This window comes from Camelus ferus, chromosome 17, assembly GCF_009834535.1.
Source record: "Camelus ferus isolate YT-003-E chromosome 17, BCGSAC_Cfer_1.0, whole genome shotgun sequence".
Lineage (NCBI taxonomy): Eukaryota > Metazoa > Chordata > Mammalia > Artiodactyla > Camelidae > Camelus > Camelus ferus.
Window position 1 is genome coordinate 41,658,622 of NC_045712.1, and position 17,646 is coordinate 41,676,267.

The 17,646-nt window shown below is 55.3% G+C and overlaps 2 protein-coding genes across 2 annotated transcripts in view; one reads left to right on the forward strand and one right to left on the reverse strand.

The window, feature by feature from the left end:
- Positions 1-6,153, reverse strand: part of CCR8 (C-C motif chemokine receptor 8) — a 113,680-nt gene extending 107,527 nt beyond the window's left edge. Inside the window, exon 1 of the mRNA XM_032459192.1 lies at positions 6,045-6,153. The gene's annotated coding sequence lies outside the window, so the exon portion shown is untranslated. The remainder of the gene's footprint in view (positions 1-6,044) is intronic.
- A 125-nt stretch (positions 6,154-6,278) lies between these two features.
- On the forward strand, positions 6,279-16,251 carry XIRP1 (xin actin binding repeat containing 1). The gene is given in 3 exon segments (XM_032459184.1): positions 6,279-6,413; positions 9,356-9,662; positions 9,664-16,251. Coding segments are annotated over 2 exon segments (5,526 nt in total). The 5' UTR covers positions 6,279-6,413; position 9,356; the 3' UTR covers positions 14,884-16,251.
- The last annotated feature ends 1,395 nt before the right edge of the window (positions 16,252-17,646 follow it).

Sequence of the window (17,646 nt, forward strand, 5' to 3'; positions counted from 1 at the left end):
TGGAGTTTAGAGGGCTGACTGACAGGTATGAAAATAATTCACTTGTATTATCTGCCTCTTTAAATAAAATGTGTGTGCCATGAGGAGAGATGATAGATAGATAGATAGATAGATAGATAGATAGACAGACAGACAGACAGATAGATAAAATCTCCAGTGCTTAGCCCAGAGCCCAGTACATAGTAGCTGTGCAAAAAATTCTTGTAGAATAAATAAATGAAATGATGAAACACAGTACTTGGTCCTGTGAGATGGTGTTACTTGATGGGGTGCTGCCACCTTCTGGTCACTGGGGGTATGACCAGTCATTTCTAAAGCTGTTTTCCCACCTGTCTTTGGAAAGATTCTGCCGCCCACCCCCATCTCTTGCTAGATGTTCCTGATGACTGATTGATTTCTTTTCTTAATAGTGGCATTGACTTTATTGTGTTTGGGAGGCCTGGAAGGGTGATTTGGGTTTTAACAGCAATCCTGACTCCTGTGTTGATTCCATTTGACTCATGAGAACCATGAGGACCAGAGGAGTTATTTATCATGCTCACCTGGACCCTACCTCAGCCCTCCACAGCCTGGTATTGCTTCCTCCACCTCACTGTGTCTGTTCTGGCCAAAGTTCTCAAGGGCGCCCTTGTGGAACACTTTCCCACTCATCTCACTCTGTGCAGCACCAGACACTGTCAGTCTCTTCCCTCCTCAAAATATGCTCTTCCTTCAGCATCTTCCCCTATGAACTCCTCTTCTGACGTTTCCCCTGCTTCCCTGCCAGCTGCTTCTCTTCTGCCACTAGTCCACAGCCCACCTTCTCCAGGTCTGTCCTGTACCAGCTTCTCCTCACAGACCCTGGGAAATCGCCTCCCTCGCAGCCCTGATTTCTGTCTGCACACAAATGGGCAACCAGTTCTCTGTTGCCAGCCCAGTCTTCTCTCCCAGCTCCAGATCATCAGGCCCCCTGAAGACTGGCTCTGCCTGCCGACCCTGCACCTCATGTATATCTCGTCCAAAGTCAACCTGTCCTCTCCCTCCTCTGCCAACCACCCTCACTCCCATCGCCCAGCCCAGGGAATGGCATCCCTACCCACTCACCTCCCCAAGCCAGACAGCCAGGCACCACCCCAAGAGCACCCTCTCCTCACGGCAAGTCCAGTCCCTGGTTAAAACCCTTCGGGTTGGAGCCCAAATTCCTTGCCTGGAATCAACAGCTTGGCTCCGACTACCGCCCAAGACAAACCTCCACCCTCTGCTCATCCACCCTGCCCTCAAGTGACACTGCACATGTCACACCAGACACACCTGTGTGCCTCTACCCACTCTCTTCCCTCTGCCAGGAATACCCTTCTCTCAGCTGCCCATGTCCAAAGCATCCCATCCCCATTTTACAGACAGGGAAACTGAGGCTCAGAGAGCTGACCCAATTTGTCTAGGGTTGTAGAGCTGGGAAGTGGTGGCATTGGGGTTCCGAAGGAGGATGGCCTGAAACCAGCTCCTTTCACAGCTCCAACGCATCCAGGCTCTGCTGTGAGCCTCGGTTCCCCCAAGTGTAAAATGGGAAGAATGCAAGACTACGGGCTCTTCCTTCTCTGACTTTCCCTAATCAGGATTTCTTGATTTGGAGATGTTCAGAGGCCCTCTGGCGGTGACCTGGGGGTACTGAGCACGGCGGCCGAGCATCCCCCAGCCAGCCACTTGGTAGGGAATGCCTGGGCCAAGCTCCAGGCTGACTGGTTGACTATCGCAAGTGGACAGACAAGGTCTCCTGCCCTCCTCCCTTAGCTGCTCCAGTTTCCATTCTGTGTTAGTTTTCTGTAGCCACGCAGTGAAATATCACAAACTTAGCAGCTTAAACAATACCCATTTGTTAGCCTATAGTTCTGTAGGTCAGAAGTCTGACATAGCAGGGTTGGCTTGTCTGCTCAGGGAATCATAAGGCTGAAACACAGAACACAGAGGATTTTTAGGCCAGTGAAACTATTCTGAAAGATTCCACAATGATGGGTACAAGTCATACATTTGTCCAAACCCACAGAATGTACAACGCCAAAAATGAACCCTAATGTAAACTATCAACTTTGGGTGACAATGATGCGTCAGTGTAGGTTTATCAGTTGCAACAAATCTACCATCTGTCGGGGAATCTTGATAGTGGAGGAGTCTGTGCATTGTGCGGGGATGGGAACTTTGCACTTTGTCCTCAATTTTGCTGCAAACCTAAAACTACTCCACAAAAATTAAGTCTATTTAAAAAAAAAAAACCCACTGGATTTTGAAGACTCAATTCAAAATAAAGAATGTAAAAATACCTCATTAATTTTATCAATTCATGAACATATGGTAATATTTTGGAGATCTGAGTCAAATGAAATAAAATATATTATTAACTTTAATGTCATCCCCCCTTTTTTTTAATGTGGCTACTAGAAAATTTTAATTGACTTCTGTGGCTTGTGACTTCTGTGTTTTTCTGTTGGACAGCACTGGTCTAAATCTTCAAAGTAACCCGATGACATAGGTGATTATCATTTCACTGATGGGAGAACTTACAGTAGCAGATGCTGCCAGTGTCCCCAGATCCCTTCACAGGGGTCACCTGCAGCTTCAGGGGACAGTCCCTGTGCAGGCTCAGAGTCCTCAAACACATGCATCTTTCTGCCTGAGGGGCAGACCAGAAGTACAGGGAGCTGGTGCTTCTGGAACCAGCCCTCAACCAGAGAGGGTGAGGATTGGTGGATAAACACCCCAGCTCCCTCACTCCAGTGAGGCGTGTTCTACACTAGCTCTCCGAGGGTCCCCAGTGGGATCCAGCCCCAGCTGTCCACAGAAGTAACCTGCTTTCCTCCTGCACCCTCTTCACTTCTTTACTCCCCCACCATCTTCCTCCCCTCCCAGTGAAATCACCTGCACCCAGATGCTCCTTTCAGGTCTGCTCTTGGCAGATCCCAAACTAAGACACTAGACTACAGAGAGCTGGAAGACTCTCAGAGGTCGTATAAATAGGAAGAGACAGGCTGGCAATTTGATCCCAACAGCCTGACACCAGATCCCACATTCAAAAAACACGTCTTGCTGCCCCGTGCACCACAGCCATGACATTCCTTGGGGAGGAGGGTGAGACTCTCCCCTCAAATCTGCCCACTTTTGAGCTGACCCATGAGCAGAGCAGAAAGTCCTTCCCTAAGTTCAGATGATTTTGTCAAGAGGCTGAGTAGACCTGTCTCCCACAGACCTGGAACAGACCCAGCCTGGCCTGCCCAGAGCTGTCCCCTGGCACCAGTGCCTGCTTCCCAGCTGGAGGGAAGCCAGGACTGCCAGCCAGTGCCTTGAGGGCATTCATTTTTGGACCAAGAGGACACACTGGGATCTGAGACCCAGGGAAGCTGGGAGTGGCAGGGATCCAGGGAAAAACTTACCAAGTTTACTTATTTATTGAGCTTATATATGCTGGGCACTGTTTCAAATGTGCTGTGTGTGTGTGTGTGTGTGTGTGTATAATAAACATATATTCCTCACAGCAACCCATTGAGGTATGCACTATTGTTGTCCGCATTTTATAGGTGAGGAAACTGAGGAACAGAGAGGGTAAGTAACTTGCCAAGGTCACACAGCTAATAAGTGTCACAGGTAGGATTCACACTCAGGCAGTCTGGCTCTTAACCATCCCTGCATCCTGCGTCTCCTGAAGCTTCAGGTGAGTCTACTGCCAGCTACTCATTCTGAGTTCTGCCACCAAGCGCCAGTTCTTTGGGGAGACAGGGATGAACTTCTGACCAAACTCCAGCTTTAGCTGAGACCCACTTAGAGGGAAGAGTTGGCAGGGGAAGGTGCCCCCAAGACTGGGAAGCAGTAAGCTCTAGAAGGAGGGACCGTAATCGCTGGAAAACAACACCCTTCCCTCTCTGCCCCCGTCTCCAGGGCCCCTCTGCCTTTCCACAGAAATCAATTAATCAGCACAGCCACTTGACCTCAGTGTAATTACTCATCCCCAGCCTCGTTCCCAAAATGATTTGAGAGGGCTTAAAAAAGATAAATGCACAGCATCTTCTACAAAGATACTCTGATAAATAACACCTGGTTACTGCCTCAGTGGCCTTGTCGCTCACTGACACCTTGATGATGTGACGCTGTCAGATCATTACACATAGGGTGACCAGCTCATCCTGGCTTTCTTAGAGCCTTCTCAGGTTTAAAACGGAAAGTCCCTTGTTCTGAGAAACTCCTCAGAGACAGACAACAGGGACAGCTGGTCACCCTCATTACACACAACGCAGCCCACGAAGTCTACTTGCTAGAAGACTAAAAATTTAGCTCAGAGCTTCCTCAGAGCCAGGGCAAAGAGGGAAACACCATCCATTATGGGATTTTCAGTGTCTGTAATGGTCCTATCAAATAGAACTTTCCACCATGATGGAAAAGCTCTTCACTGTCCAATATAGTTGTTACTAGGCACATGTTTCTACAGAGCATTTAAACTGTGGCTAGTGTGATAGAGGAATAGAATTTTAAATTTGATGTTATTTTAATCCGTTTAAATGAAAACAGTTACATGCGGCTAGTGGCCACTGTACTGGACAGCACAGTTGTATTCGATAAAAACAAACCAGGTGGTCGGGGAAAGCCTCTTTCTTAATAATGAGGCCTGAAACATTTCTACCACGAGTTATCACGCTGGAGATGAATACAAAGGGGGTTCCGCCGGGCACTTTTCTTACGTATGTAACCACAGCAGGCCCTTCTATAGCATGTGCTCTGTGCCATGCACTCTCAGAAAACCTTCTCATACATGAATTCATTCAATTCTCAAAGCCACACTAGAAGGCAGGCACTAAGACGTCTCTTTCCTGGCCTGAGAGGAAGTGTGTCTCCCTGCCCCTCCCAGGGACAGCCAAGCAGCCCGGGGAGTAGACAGAGGGATAGGAGGGAGGGCAGGAAAAGCAGGAAGAGGGAGGAAGCCAGGGAGAGGGGGCCCCCAGACACCCCCCTCTCCCTACCCCCAGGCCAACACTGCCTGTCTGATGGTGACTCATGGAAAGAGTGAGCTGTGCCTGGCATCACTCCCTGGCACCAGGGGACACTCAGGATGTCAGAAGGAAGACCCTGTTCCGTCAGGTGATGGAATGCACCTGCATGGCCTTTGACACAGAGCCTGGGCAGTGCCTCCTTCACGTGTGCCCTGCAAGGTCCCCTGACGCCCCTCACCATGCTGCCCTTCCCGGACTAAATGCCAGGGTCTCTTGAGCCTACTGAGCCCCATGGACTGCGCAGCAGGCTTGAACCCCCCCGCCTCCATCTGTGACTGGGAAGCTGATGACTCCAGGGTCAGAAATAACCCCGCAGTCAGCTCCCTGTGTGCCACCCCTCCCCTCCCGTCCCTTCCCAGAAAGTCTGGGCCTTGAGTCAGAGGGAAGAGCCCGAAAGTAAGCAAGGACCCAGATAATCTGCCGTGAATGCCACAGTGGAATTCTCTGATAAATCAGGGACCTAAAGAAGAATAGAGGCCTGGCAGGGGGTGGAGTGGGGGGTGGGCAGAGTATAGCTCAGTGGTAGAGTGCATGATGGTTCAATCCCCAGTACCTCAGTCAAATAAACAAACAAATAAGCAAAACAAACCTAATTACCTCCCCAATCCAAAAAAAAAAAAAAAGAATGTAGGTCTAGAAACTCAGATGTCTTTGCCCCAAACCCAGCTGCACTCAGAGCTGAACACACCTGTGCTTCGGAGGACAGGAGGGATGGGGGGGATGGGGGGGATGGGGGGGATGTCTTTAGTGCAGATGGAGTGCGGAAGAAGGAGGGCTGGGCCTTGCACTCAGAGGTACCCAGGCCAGGAACCGAGGGGCCCAGGTCTGCCATCAGGGGGCCTCCAGTCTCCCTGGTAAGGTGGACACACACATTGCAGGTCAGGAATAGTCAGAGGCCAGTAAGGAGTAGGGAGGTGGGGGCTCACAGGATCGGGGGCAGGGCTACGCAGGTGTCAGATGCCCCTCATCATTCACTCCCTCAAAATAGTCTGGGATGTCCGCACCCCACACCCCAGTGGGTGAGTCACTGACCTCCATCCTCAGATCAGACTCGGATGAATGAAGCTCTCCCCCTCACTCCGCTCCCCCTCCTCAGCAGAAAGGACATGTAACCAATGCCCCGGATGGACAAGTAACTTCCACAGGCCCTAAAAATAACTGAACCACTTCATACTCTGAACTTAGCCTCCCCTACCCGCCCCTACCTTGGCCCACCCCCTAGCCAGCCAGATAAAAGCAGCTGCCCGAGCTGGCAGGGGACAGAGACCCAGAGCCAGGGCAGCGAGAAAGCATCTGACAGAGTCAGCAGAGCAAGACTCGCCTCCAACAAGAGGAACGACAGACCCTTAGGCCAAACCTGCCACAGACCCCAAGCCCCCATCAGACAAGCAGGACCCTCAGGTGAGTAACCTGCCCCTGTGTCTCTTCATGGCAGGGCTGGCTCTCCAGGCGGGGATCCCCTCCGGACCCGCTCGGGGTAGCGTGTTTTAGGGGAGGCTGATGAGGGGGAAGGGGGTACCGAGTATCTGGAGGCAGAGGAGTGGAGGGGCCTGATACAAAGATTCCACGAGAAGTTAAGGGAGAGTTACATGAGCCCCTGAGAGCTCTCAGAGTGGCTGCCACAGGCCTGAGGCCTGCAGAGGGACAGGTTCTAGCCAGCCTGGCATAATACAGAAAGGCTTTCAGGAAGAAGTGGCCTGGAGTTGTGACTTTTAACATACAGGTATGGAGCTCCTCAGGCTCCATGGCTTCTTCCCAGGGAAGCCCCAGCTAGGCCCAGTGTCTGGGAGAAAGCGGACAGAGGACGGGGGGAGGAGACGTGGGGGTTGGAGGGTGGTAAGCAGGCCCGACTCTGCACTGCCAGGACAAGCCCCGTGCCCCACTGTTGTGGGTGAAAGTCCTGGCATATCTGGCCCCAGGAATGTCCCCCCAGGGCTGGCCTGAGCCCAGCTCCCCACATACCATGGCCTTGGGCCTGCGATGGCATACAGACCACCGTCTTGCCCAGTGGGAAAGCCCTTGGGGAAGACCTGCGGGGCACAAGGTGGGGAGACTAGATCTGAGTCTGGTGGCTGGGCCAAGAACGAGCAGACCTGGAGGCAAAAGCGGGGGTCGCCCTGAGAGGCTGGCCCAGCCCTAGGAGGACAAGCTCTGGGACACTCCTTAGGGCTCAGGCCCTTGCCCTAAGTCTGGTTCCAGTTCTGAATTCTGCCCTTGCCTTGCCCCTGTCCCTGCCCCTGAGAAACTGAAGCCCCAGGGGTCCCAGGCCAGGCAGGGGTGGGCTGGGAAGGTCTTGCCACTGCTTGGCAGAGTCTCCTGGGTCAGCTCCTTCCCCTCTTGGGGCCTGTTTCCCCATCTGAACCCTGAGGGGGTTGGGCTCAGCGATCTCGGAGGGTCCTCAGGGCTGCCATCCCTGGACTCCGTGACTCTGATGACTTGTGACCACAGCAGGGATTCTGGAGATTCCTGGGGGCGGGGGTGGGGTGGAGCTGGTAGCCTGTACATGCCATCTGCTCAGGCCACACTGGTGACAGGACAGGAAGGACATGGGGACAGTCAAAGTTTGCCTTTGGCAGGGGGCCCTCAACAGAACTCGGAAACTCAAGGAACCACCTAGAACTTGTGATGAGACTCAGGCTGCTGGCTTTAGAGTTCACACTCCTTGGGGCTCTGATGCCTTTGGTGGACATGCTGGGGTGGAGGTGAGGCAAGCAGGGCTCAGTTTCCCCCTCTTCTGAGGTAGCCATGAGGAGGAAGGCCTTCCCCCACCCCCAGGTCCCTTCGGCCAGGGGAGGGTTCTTCCGGCAGGTCAGGGGCCTGACACCAGCTCAGGAGGCAGAGGGCAGGGTCAGGGAGCCTGGGTCAGAGAAGGAGATGAGGTGGGTAGGGCGCCCAGGGTCCCACTGGCTGAGTCTGACCTCCCTCCCGAGCCCAGAGCTGCTGTGCTGAGGCCAGGACCTCGGCTATATTTAGCACTGAGTGTGGAGCAGAGCAGTGGGTCAGGGGCAGCAAGAGCGGAGGACATGCTTCTCATTCTTTCCCTACTGGCCTCTGGGGACTGTTAGTACACCTGTCACAAGACAGATAAGACACAGAAGACAGAGACCAGAGAAGGGCTTGAGCAGAGGGAGGCCGTGGGGTGGGGGGAGGCAGTGCTTTCGTGGAAGCTGGACACAGAGGGAGGAAAAAGAGGGGCGCAGAAGACTGGCCAGCTGCACACAGTTGGGGATGAGGCTCCCTGAGCAAGGGGGTGGGGCCATCCCTGAAGGAAGGCCCTCGGTCCCTCTGCCTCCCCTCCTTGTAGGTGACACCCTCACACCCTCTTGGGGTGCCTGCTGGGGAACAGACGGACACCACAGCTACTCAGAAAGCATCACACTCCCTACCTATAAGGTGTAGGAACCCCGAGCCAGCACTGCCTGCCGCTCATTCACCAAGATCTGACTCTGGGCCTCAGTGTCCTCATCTTTTTTTTTTTTTAATTGAAGTCAATTACAATGTGTCAATCTCTGGTGGTTTCCTCATCTTTTTTTTTAATATATATATATATAAACATTTTTTATTTCCTCATCTTTAATTAAGAGTGGTCAGGCCAGAAGAAACTTGAGGTGCCTCTAGCTCAGATCTTCTGAGTCTTGGCACAGAAAACCCCTACCTAGAATTCAGAATCAGGCTCTGCCTAACCAGGAGATACCTGGTGAACAGCTGGCCCTCCCTCAGACTTGACTGCTTCCGCTATAGCACGGGTTGCTGGCCCCTGCTTTGCCTCCCTGGGTTGGAGGGTGAATGGAGAGCCAGGAACTAAAGGCTGGGCAGGTTCCCGGGTGAAAGTGACAAGCACGCCCTCTGGTGTTAAGAAAGGAATTTCCTCTCCATGGGAAATAGTCACCAGTCTAGGGACCCACCTGTCACTGGCTGGAGATCCCTTAAGTCAGAATTCCCCCAGGCCACTCTCCTGGAAGTCTGCCAGGGAAAAACTGATTTTAGCAAAGGCAGGCGAGGATGGGGCATGTCCAGCTTGCCCACTGGAGGTTTGGGCATCCCTTGTGGGGCTGAAGGACAGAGCTTCAGACAGCAGTATCCTGCTTGCTCCCTAGGAACCCAGGTGATTCTGGGGAAGTAGGGACCAGCTTGATGGATGACTCCATATGCCCTAAGTTCAAGACTTGTCACACATCAACCATGCTGGTGGCAGGGTGAGACCCAGGTGAGGTCTGGAAAGGGAGGAGGTCTCTAAGCACATGCCCCTGGGCCCTGCCTCCTGCCATTTCTCCAAGCAAACAGCCCCCATCTCACCTAAGGCCCCCAGCCCCATCCTCATCTCTGCCCCCTCTCCTCAGAAGGATGGCCGACGCCCAGACACAGGTGGCCCCCACATCAACCGTCCCAGTGGCAACTGCAGAGGACCTGCCCCTCCCTCCACCACCTGCCCTGGAGGATCGGCCAACCCCGCCACCCAAAGAGTCCTTCTCGAAGTTCCACCAGCAGCGGCAAGCTAGCGAGCTCCGCCGCCTCTACAAGCACATCCACCCTGAGCTCCGCAAGAATCTGGCAGAGGCTGTGGCTGAAGACCTGGCTGAAGTCCTGGGTTCTGAGGAGCCCACCGAGGGTGACGTCCAGTGCATGCGTTGGATCTTTGAGAACTGGCTGGCTGGATGCCATTGGGGACCGTGAGAAGCCACCTGCCAAGGAGCCCGTGCCTGGAGGCAGTGTGCAGGCCACCTCCCGGAAGTTTGAGGAAGGCTCCTTTGCCAACAGTATAGACCAGGAGCCAGCCGGACCCCGGCCATCCAGAGGGGACGTTCGTGCAGCCCGCTGGCTGTTTGAGACAAAGCCTCTGGATGAGCTGACAGGCCAGGCCAAGACAGCGGAGGCTACAGTGAGGGAGCCTGCAGCCAGCGGAGATGTCCAGGGTACCAGGATGCTCTTTGAAACACGACCGCTAGACCGCCTGGGCTCCCGCCCCTCTACCCAGGAGCAGAGCCCCTTGGAGCTGCGTTCGGAGATCCAGGAGCTGAAGGGCGATGTGAAAAAGACTGTGAAGCTGTTTCAAACGGAGCCGCTGTGTGCCATCCAGGATGCAGAGGGCACCATCCATGAGGTCAAGGCCGCCTGCCGGGAGGAGATCCAAAGCAATGCGGTGAGGTCTGCCCGTTGGCTCTTCGAGACCCAACCTCTGGATGCCATCAACCGGGATCCTAGCCAGGTGCGGGTGATCCGAGGGATCTCCCTGGAGGAGGCTGCCCGGCCCGATGTCAGCGCTACTCGCTGGATCTTTGAGACACAGCCCCTGGATGCCATCCGGGAGATCTTGGTGGACGAGAAGGACTTCCAGCCATCCCCAGACCTTATCCCTCCTGGCCCAGATGTACAGCAGCAGCGGCATCTGTTTGAGACCCGAGCATTAGACACTCTAAAGGGGGAAGAAGAGTCTGGAGCAGAGGCCCCACCCAAAGAGGAAGTGGTTCCTGGTGATGTCCGCTCCACCCTATGGCTATTTGAGACAAAGCCCCTGGACACACTCAAAGACAAAGTCCAAGTGGGTCACCTGCAGCGGGTGGGTTCCCCGGAAGGTGAGGGGTTCATGTATGAACGTCTACCCAGTGATAGCTCCTCAGCACTGTCCCTCTCTCAGAGTGCCCCCCAGAAGGATGGGGTGAAGGGAGATGTGAAGGCCTTCAAGAACCTTTTTGAGACCCTTCCCCTGGACAGCATTGGGCAGGGTGAAGCTTTGGCCCATGGGAATGTAAGCAGAGCAGAAGGAACTGATTCTGCCGGGCAGTCTCAGGACACAGGATCCCCAGTTTACGCCATGCAGGATGGCAAAGGCCACCTCCATGCCCTGACTTCTGTCAGCAGAGAGCAGGTAGTTGGAGGTGATGTGCAGGGCTACAGGTGGATGTTTGAGACACAGCCCCTGGACCAACTAGGAAGAAGCCCCAGTACTGTTGACGTGGTACGCGGCATCACCCGACAGGAAGTAGTGGCTGGAGATGTGGGCACTGCCCGGTGGCTCTTTGAGACCCAGCCCCTGGAGGTAATCCACCAACAGGAGCAGCAGGAACGGCGGGAAGAAGAAGGAAAGCCTCAGGGAGGCCCTCAGCCTGATGCATCCCCCAAGGGTGATGTGCAGACCATCCGATGGTTGTTTGAGACATGCCCGATGAGTGAGTTGGCCGAGAAGCAGGGGTCAGAGGTCACAGATCCCACAACGAGGGCCAAGGCACAGTCCTGCACCTGGATGTTCACACCCCAAACCCCGGACAGGCCAGAAGGCTCCAGGGAGCAGCACCTTCGGGTTAGCCAGGTCCAAATGGGGGAAAGACAGACAGACAGGCATGTCTTTGAGACTGAGCCTCTGCAGGCCTCAGGCCGTCCCTGTGGAAGAGGGCTTGTGCGCTACTGCAGCAGAGTGGACATCCCTTCAGGGCAGGTGTCTCGTCAGAAGGAGGTTTTCCAGGCCCTGGAGGCAGGCAAGAGGGAAGATCAGGAGTCCAGGGTAATCCCTGAGCCCATCCCAGCGGGCTCTGTGCACAAGTTCACCTGGCTCTTTGAGAACTGCCCCATGGGATCCCTGGCAGCTGAAAGCATCCGAGGCGGCAACCTCCAGGAAGAGCAGCCCATGGGCCCCTCAGGTGACGGGGCGCTGGAGAGGCAGGAGACTGCAGCTGAGGGGACCCTGCGGACTCTGCACGCCACGCCTGGCATCCTGCACCACAGAGGCATCCTCATGGAGGCCCGAGGGCCAGGGGAGCTCTGCCTTGCCAAGTACGTGATCCCAGGCCCAGGGCAGGGGGGCCCCCATGTACGGAAGGAGGAGCTGGTGTCTGGAGAGCTTCCCAGGATCGTCCGCCAAGTGCTGCGCAGGCCAGATGTGGACCAGCAAGGGCTGCTGGTGCAGGAGGACCCAGTGGGCCAGCTTCGACTCAAGCCACTGAAGCTGCCAGCACCAGGCAGCAATGGAAATGTGGAAGACATGGATCCTGAGTTCCAGCAGTTGCTGGCTTGTGGCCTTGGAACCTCGGTGGCAAGGACAGGGCTACTGATGCAGGAGACAGAGCAGGGCCTGGTTGCACTGACGGCCTACTCCCTGCAGCCCCGGTTAATCAGCAGGGCCCCCGAGAGGAGCAGTGTGCAGCTGCTGGCCAGCTGCATAGACAAAGGAGACCTCAGTAGCCTGCACAGTCTGCGGTGGGAGCCACCAGCTGACTCAAGTCCAGTGCTGGCCAGTGAAGGTACCCAGAGGCTGCCCCTGACTGACAGCATCATCCATGTTCCCCCACTGGACACAAACATGGGAATGGGGCATCTGAGAGGGCCAGGGGTCACCCCCTGTCCCCCACAGACCACTAAGGCAGTCCCTCAGGCTGGGGAAGAAAAGCAGGAAAGGAGGTGCACTGGGCAGAAAGGCATGGCAGCTTTGGGAAAGTTGAACGGAGCCACGACTATGCCCCCAGAGACCGGGGCCCCAGACCTCCAGGCCGCCATGCAGAGTCTGCGGATGGCAACAACTGAAGCCCAAAGCCTGCACCAGCAAGTTCAGAGCAAGAACAAGCAGGGCTCCGCCCTTGGAGCCGCCTCTATGCCCTTCCAGGGTGGGTTTCTGCAAGCACCAGCCACGGCCATTGGGACTGCCCAGAACAACATCAGGCCTCTGGCTGGAGGCGACCCCAGGATCCCAGCAGCCCCCAGAAAGGTCAGTGGGGAACAGAAAGCACTGCCTAGAGGGCTGTCTGGGGGGTGGGTAACTATTCAGGATGGCATCTACACTGCTCACCCCGTGAGGACCTCTGACCCACCCGGGGGTATCCGGGCTTCTGAGAGAGAACCCCTGCCAAGGAGCAGGGAGTCTGCCCCCTCAGCCCAGGCTCTCGGCCCACTCCCGGAAGACCCAGGTCAGGGTCTTGGGCCTGGGCAAGAGGAGCCTGGGGGCCACACACAGAAGGCCTGGGGGCCTCCAGAGAAGGTGATGGCAGGACTTGGCCCAGGGGGCCTCCAAGCTGCAGAGAACACCTTGAAGGCTGCCCCTTTAGCCCACCACATTCTGGCCTCTGGGCCTCAGGCTGCAGGTGCCAACCTGCATTCCCATAATGCTTCTGTTCCTCCTCCTCCTCCTCTCCCAGCTGCTGTGACAGGACCTGATTTCCCAGCACAAGGCGGCCATGATGAGGACACCACCCACCAGGCCTCCAAGCCCCAGAAGGACCCTCTTCACTCCCACAGCAGCCCTGCTGGCCAAAGAAGTCCTGGGGAATCACAGGCAAAGACCCTGAAACTGGAGCCCACCACACCCCCAAGGAAGAAGCCCCAGCTGCCCCCTAAACCTGCACACCTAAGCCAGATCCCCCTTCCTCACTGGTTATCCAAGCCCTCAGCCCTCTCTCCCAGCTCCTCTAAGGAAATAGGACAAGGAAAACACAAACAGGGTGAAGCTGGTACAGCCAACCATGATCCTCAGCCAACCAAAGTCCCCACTATTGCAGGCCAGGGCCCAGTATCTCTGGCTGGATGCTCCACTGGACAGAGCCATCCCAGCCCCCAACATGGCCCTAGCATTATGGCTTCCAGGCCCACCAAGAGTCAGGCTGCAGGCAGCAGTGACCAGAGCCCCAAGCCCCACAAGCTCTTAGCTCTCAGCAGTGACCTCACCTCACTGCAACAGGGCCCCAGCTTCCCAGAAGAGAAGTGCATGGATGGTTCCCAGCAAGGGGCCCCTGAGAGCCCCAAGATTCTGCAGGGAAGCCAGCAAGAGCTCCAGGGCCTCCTGAGCCAGGTGCAGGCCCTGGAGAAGGAGGCTGAAAGCACTGTGGACGTGCAGGCGCTGAGAAGGCTCTTTGAGGCTGTGCCCCAGCTGAGAAGGGCCCCCCAGGCTCCTGCTGTCCCCTGCAAGCCTGAGGTCTCAGTGGAGCAGGCCTTTGGGGAGCTGACAAAAGTCAGCACAGAGGTTGCCCGGCTGAAGGAACAGACCCTAGCCAGGCTGATGGACATTGAGGAGGCTGTGCACAAGGCCCTCAGCTCCATGTCTAGCCTCCAGCCAGGGGCTAACACCAGGGGTCATTCCCAGGTGACCCCAAAGGACCACGGTGCCCGCAAGATCAGTGTTACAGATAGCAGTAGAGACAAACCTGACTATACAGGCCAGGAGATCAGGGTTCAAACTGCAGTCAAGAGCCAAAAGGAGGTGACATGCCATTCTGAGGTCCAGCATCAAGCCAAGGTCAGAAATCACACAGAAGCCAGAAGTCAAGCAGCCCTGACCACCGCTCGCACCAGAAGTCTGGAGACACTGAGAGAAGATTCCGGCCTCCCTAGAGTGTTACCTCCCAGCAGAGATTCACCCTCCTCCTCAAGCTTCATTTCCATCCAGTCAGCCACAAGGAAGCTTCCAGAAGCTCCCAGCCCCAGAGGCAGCCCGGAAATATCAGTGAAAAGTGCACACCTCACCCAGGTTGTGGGCCAGGCTCAGCTTTACCAGAAGGGTGTCCAGGACAAGGCTGGGAAAAAAGAGGTCACCCAGTGCTCTGGACAGCCCGAGCCTGTCCCTACCTCAGCCAGCTCCCTGCCCACCAGGCGGCAGAAGAGCGTTCTGGAGCTGCAGACCAGGCCGGGAGGCTCTCAGTGCCACGGAGCCACAAGAACGGTGACTGAACAGTACGAGAGTGTGGACCAGTGCGGGAACACGGCGCTCACATCACCCACCATGGTCACTGAGCCTACAGAGTCCCTGAGGGGCCCAGGCCCCCACCCCGGACTCCATGCCTCCCCCTTGATGCGACAGTTCCTGCGCAGCCCCGCCGGGCTCAGCGGGGGCCTGGCAGAAGCCGGGATGGTGCGCGTGCCCTGTGGCCACTCGCAGCCAGCGGCCCAGTGAGCCTCTCCGCCTCCCGCCACGGCCTCCCACCCATCCCCAGCGCCTGAGGACGGAGGTGGGTCCCTACCTCTCACACAGATGAGAGGACCAAGAAGAAAGGGCAGCTTCCGAGACTTGTGGGCAGTGTCCCTTTTGTCGGCGGGTTTCTTGAAAAAGGGGGAAGGAAAAGTTGAGACGGCGCGCCTGAGGAGCCGGAGCACAGGAGCTCGCGGCGACGTCATACGTGCAGACGCATGCGCTCCTTGCACAGGCTTGGCCCGCGCGGCGACACGAGCGCACCCGCAGGAAGGAGCCCCCCCACCCCCGCGAGTGACCCTCTACTTCAGCCTTTATTTCTTTTATTATGAGTCTAATGTTCTCAGTCTTCTGCCCCTTCACTGTTGGAGAGGATAGGGCTGGTTGGATCCAGGCCCCTTCATCACTATCTCCAATGTCCAGCGGCTCATCCTGGCAGCCCAAAGATCACAGGGAAAAGGCCAGCGATCAGCAGTGTCCCTAGAAGCTAAAGGTACTGCCTCTCCACTCCTACTGCCCCTCACTTTGCACCCCAAATGGGAAGGATAGAGTCTGAATAAACCCAAGTTTTAGTCTCTCCTCTTCGTGTCTATTTGTGCGGATGTCCCAGAGTCTGGGTCCTCACTGTGGGGGAAAAACAGCCACACCTCCAGGTGCTCCTTTTTCCCAGCCGCAAAAGTGTTGGAAGGTTCTAAAAAGCCACACCTTCTACCATCTTGCTGGGAACCAGAAAGGCCTGCCCATCCCCTGTTCTCCTTGCTCCCCAAGCCCCATACATACACACACTGCTGCCTCTCTATCTCTGATTTCCCTCCTGGAGGTTCTCAGGCAGCATCCTGGAGTGAAATCTGAACAGATTCCTGCTCCAGAGTGGACGAATGGCCCAGCCAGGCCTGGGAAGGAGGGAGGGTGACAAGCCAATAGAACTCCAGTAGCCAAGATGGCTGGACCACTTCCTTCCGGTCAGGCCAGGTGCAATGTGCAGAGCAGGGGTTCCTGGGAAGGGAAGAGCATAGATCCTGGCCTAGGAAGTCAGAATGACTTGGTGAAGGGTCCTTTCAACACTCTCAAAAATTATTGAGCGCCTGCTGCATGCCAGGCCTGTAATAGGCAGCAGGGACCCAGAGGTGAGGTCTAATGGGGTCATGCTCTCAGGGACCTGACTTTCTAGGATGAAAAGGCAGAGAGACTATGAGTAAACAGGAAAAATCTGATCAGGAATAACGGCTGTACACCTGACTAGGTACATCTGCCACTCTAGGGTAGGGGTCTTAAAACATGATGATGTGACAGTGATGGGGGTTGCCTTAGAGAATGTGACCAAGGCAGACCTCTGCAAAGGGAAAAAAAAAATTCACCTAAGATCTGAATAACAAAGAGCCAGTTATGGGAAAAATTAGGGGGAAGTCCCTGCTAGGCAGCGGGACAAGCACCTGCAAAAACCCAGAGGTGGGAGTAAGTGTAGTTCCTGGATTTCTTAGATACCCTTCCATATAAGAAGGGGGTTTACCAACTACGACTGTCCACTCCTCTCACACATACACACATCCTGTCCCCCACAAGGTTAGGTGGGAACATGCCCACACTTTGCTTCAGTTGAACAGGTAGGCTTCCATCCCACCAGCAGCCAAGGGCTCAGCCCTCCATCCCCCTCCCAGGCCCCTAATTGCCTGCTCCACTGACATTCCCCTAGGGCAGCAGAGTCTGAGCTGGAAGCAGCCTGTCCCCTGGAAGACTGTGGTGTATGAGAGCAATTAAGATAGCAAATCTACCTACCTGGGCTTGTTACACACCTTGCTATCACCCCCTCACCACATGTCCCTGCCCTCTGTGGAATCTCACTTGATTACAGGGCCCAGCAGCTTATAGCATGACTGTTCCCAGTGTTCTCATTTGTAAAGTGGGCACAATTATAGTGCCTACTATTGTGAAGATTACGTGAATTAATATGTGTAAAGTGTTTGGAGCTAAGCCCAGCATCTGGAACTCAAGGATGTTCACTTTTAGTATTGTAATTATTAGTTTTACTGTATCTCTTTTCTCACCTCCAGGTGGAGTCCCTGTCTTGGTCATCTCAGTGTCCTTACTGCTTATCACAAGTGCCTAGAAGCACTGCATAAATGTCAAATAAATGAACCCATAGATAAGTAAAATGATGGAGTGAATTCACTGATTCAGCTAACTAACATTTATTGAGCACCTACTTCGTGACAGGTTCCATCCAGGGTGCTGAGAATAGAGATGAACATGGCAGAATTTATTCCTGACCTCATGGAACTTAAAGAGGACAGTATATTATAAGCAGATAAGTTTAGAAGGGAGCGATAGTGCAAAGGAAGCAAAAACAAGGTCAGTCCACGAGAAAATGGTTGGCAGTTACTTTAGCTTTGGTGGGTGGATAAGGCATCCCTGGGGAAGTGACCTGAATGACAAAGGAGCCAGTACTAACGCCTGGAGGTGGCGGCTTAGGAGGAAGAGTGGGGAGAGGTTGGTGTGCGGATGCTGAGCGCGCCAGCAGGCAACTCGCACCAGGGAGAGCAGCGGCCGCTTGGTGACGCCTCGCCCAGTGCCCTGTACACCTGCTGTCACACCTACCTCTAAGGCCTAGGTGCTGCCTCTCCTCCAGCCGGGGAAGGGGTGGGCCTTGAAGCTGCGGCGGGAGGCGGAGCGTGCGAGGCCCAGACTCCGCCCCGGAGCCGGGGGGGGGAGGGGGGCGTGTTCCCGTCCTCCGTCGCCAAGGTGACGATG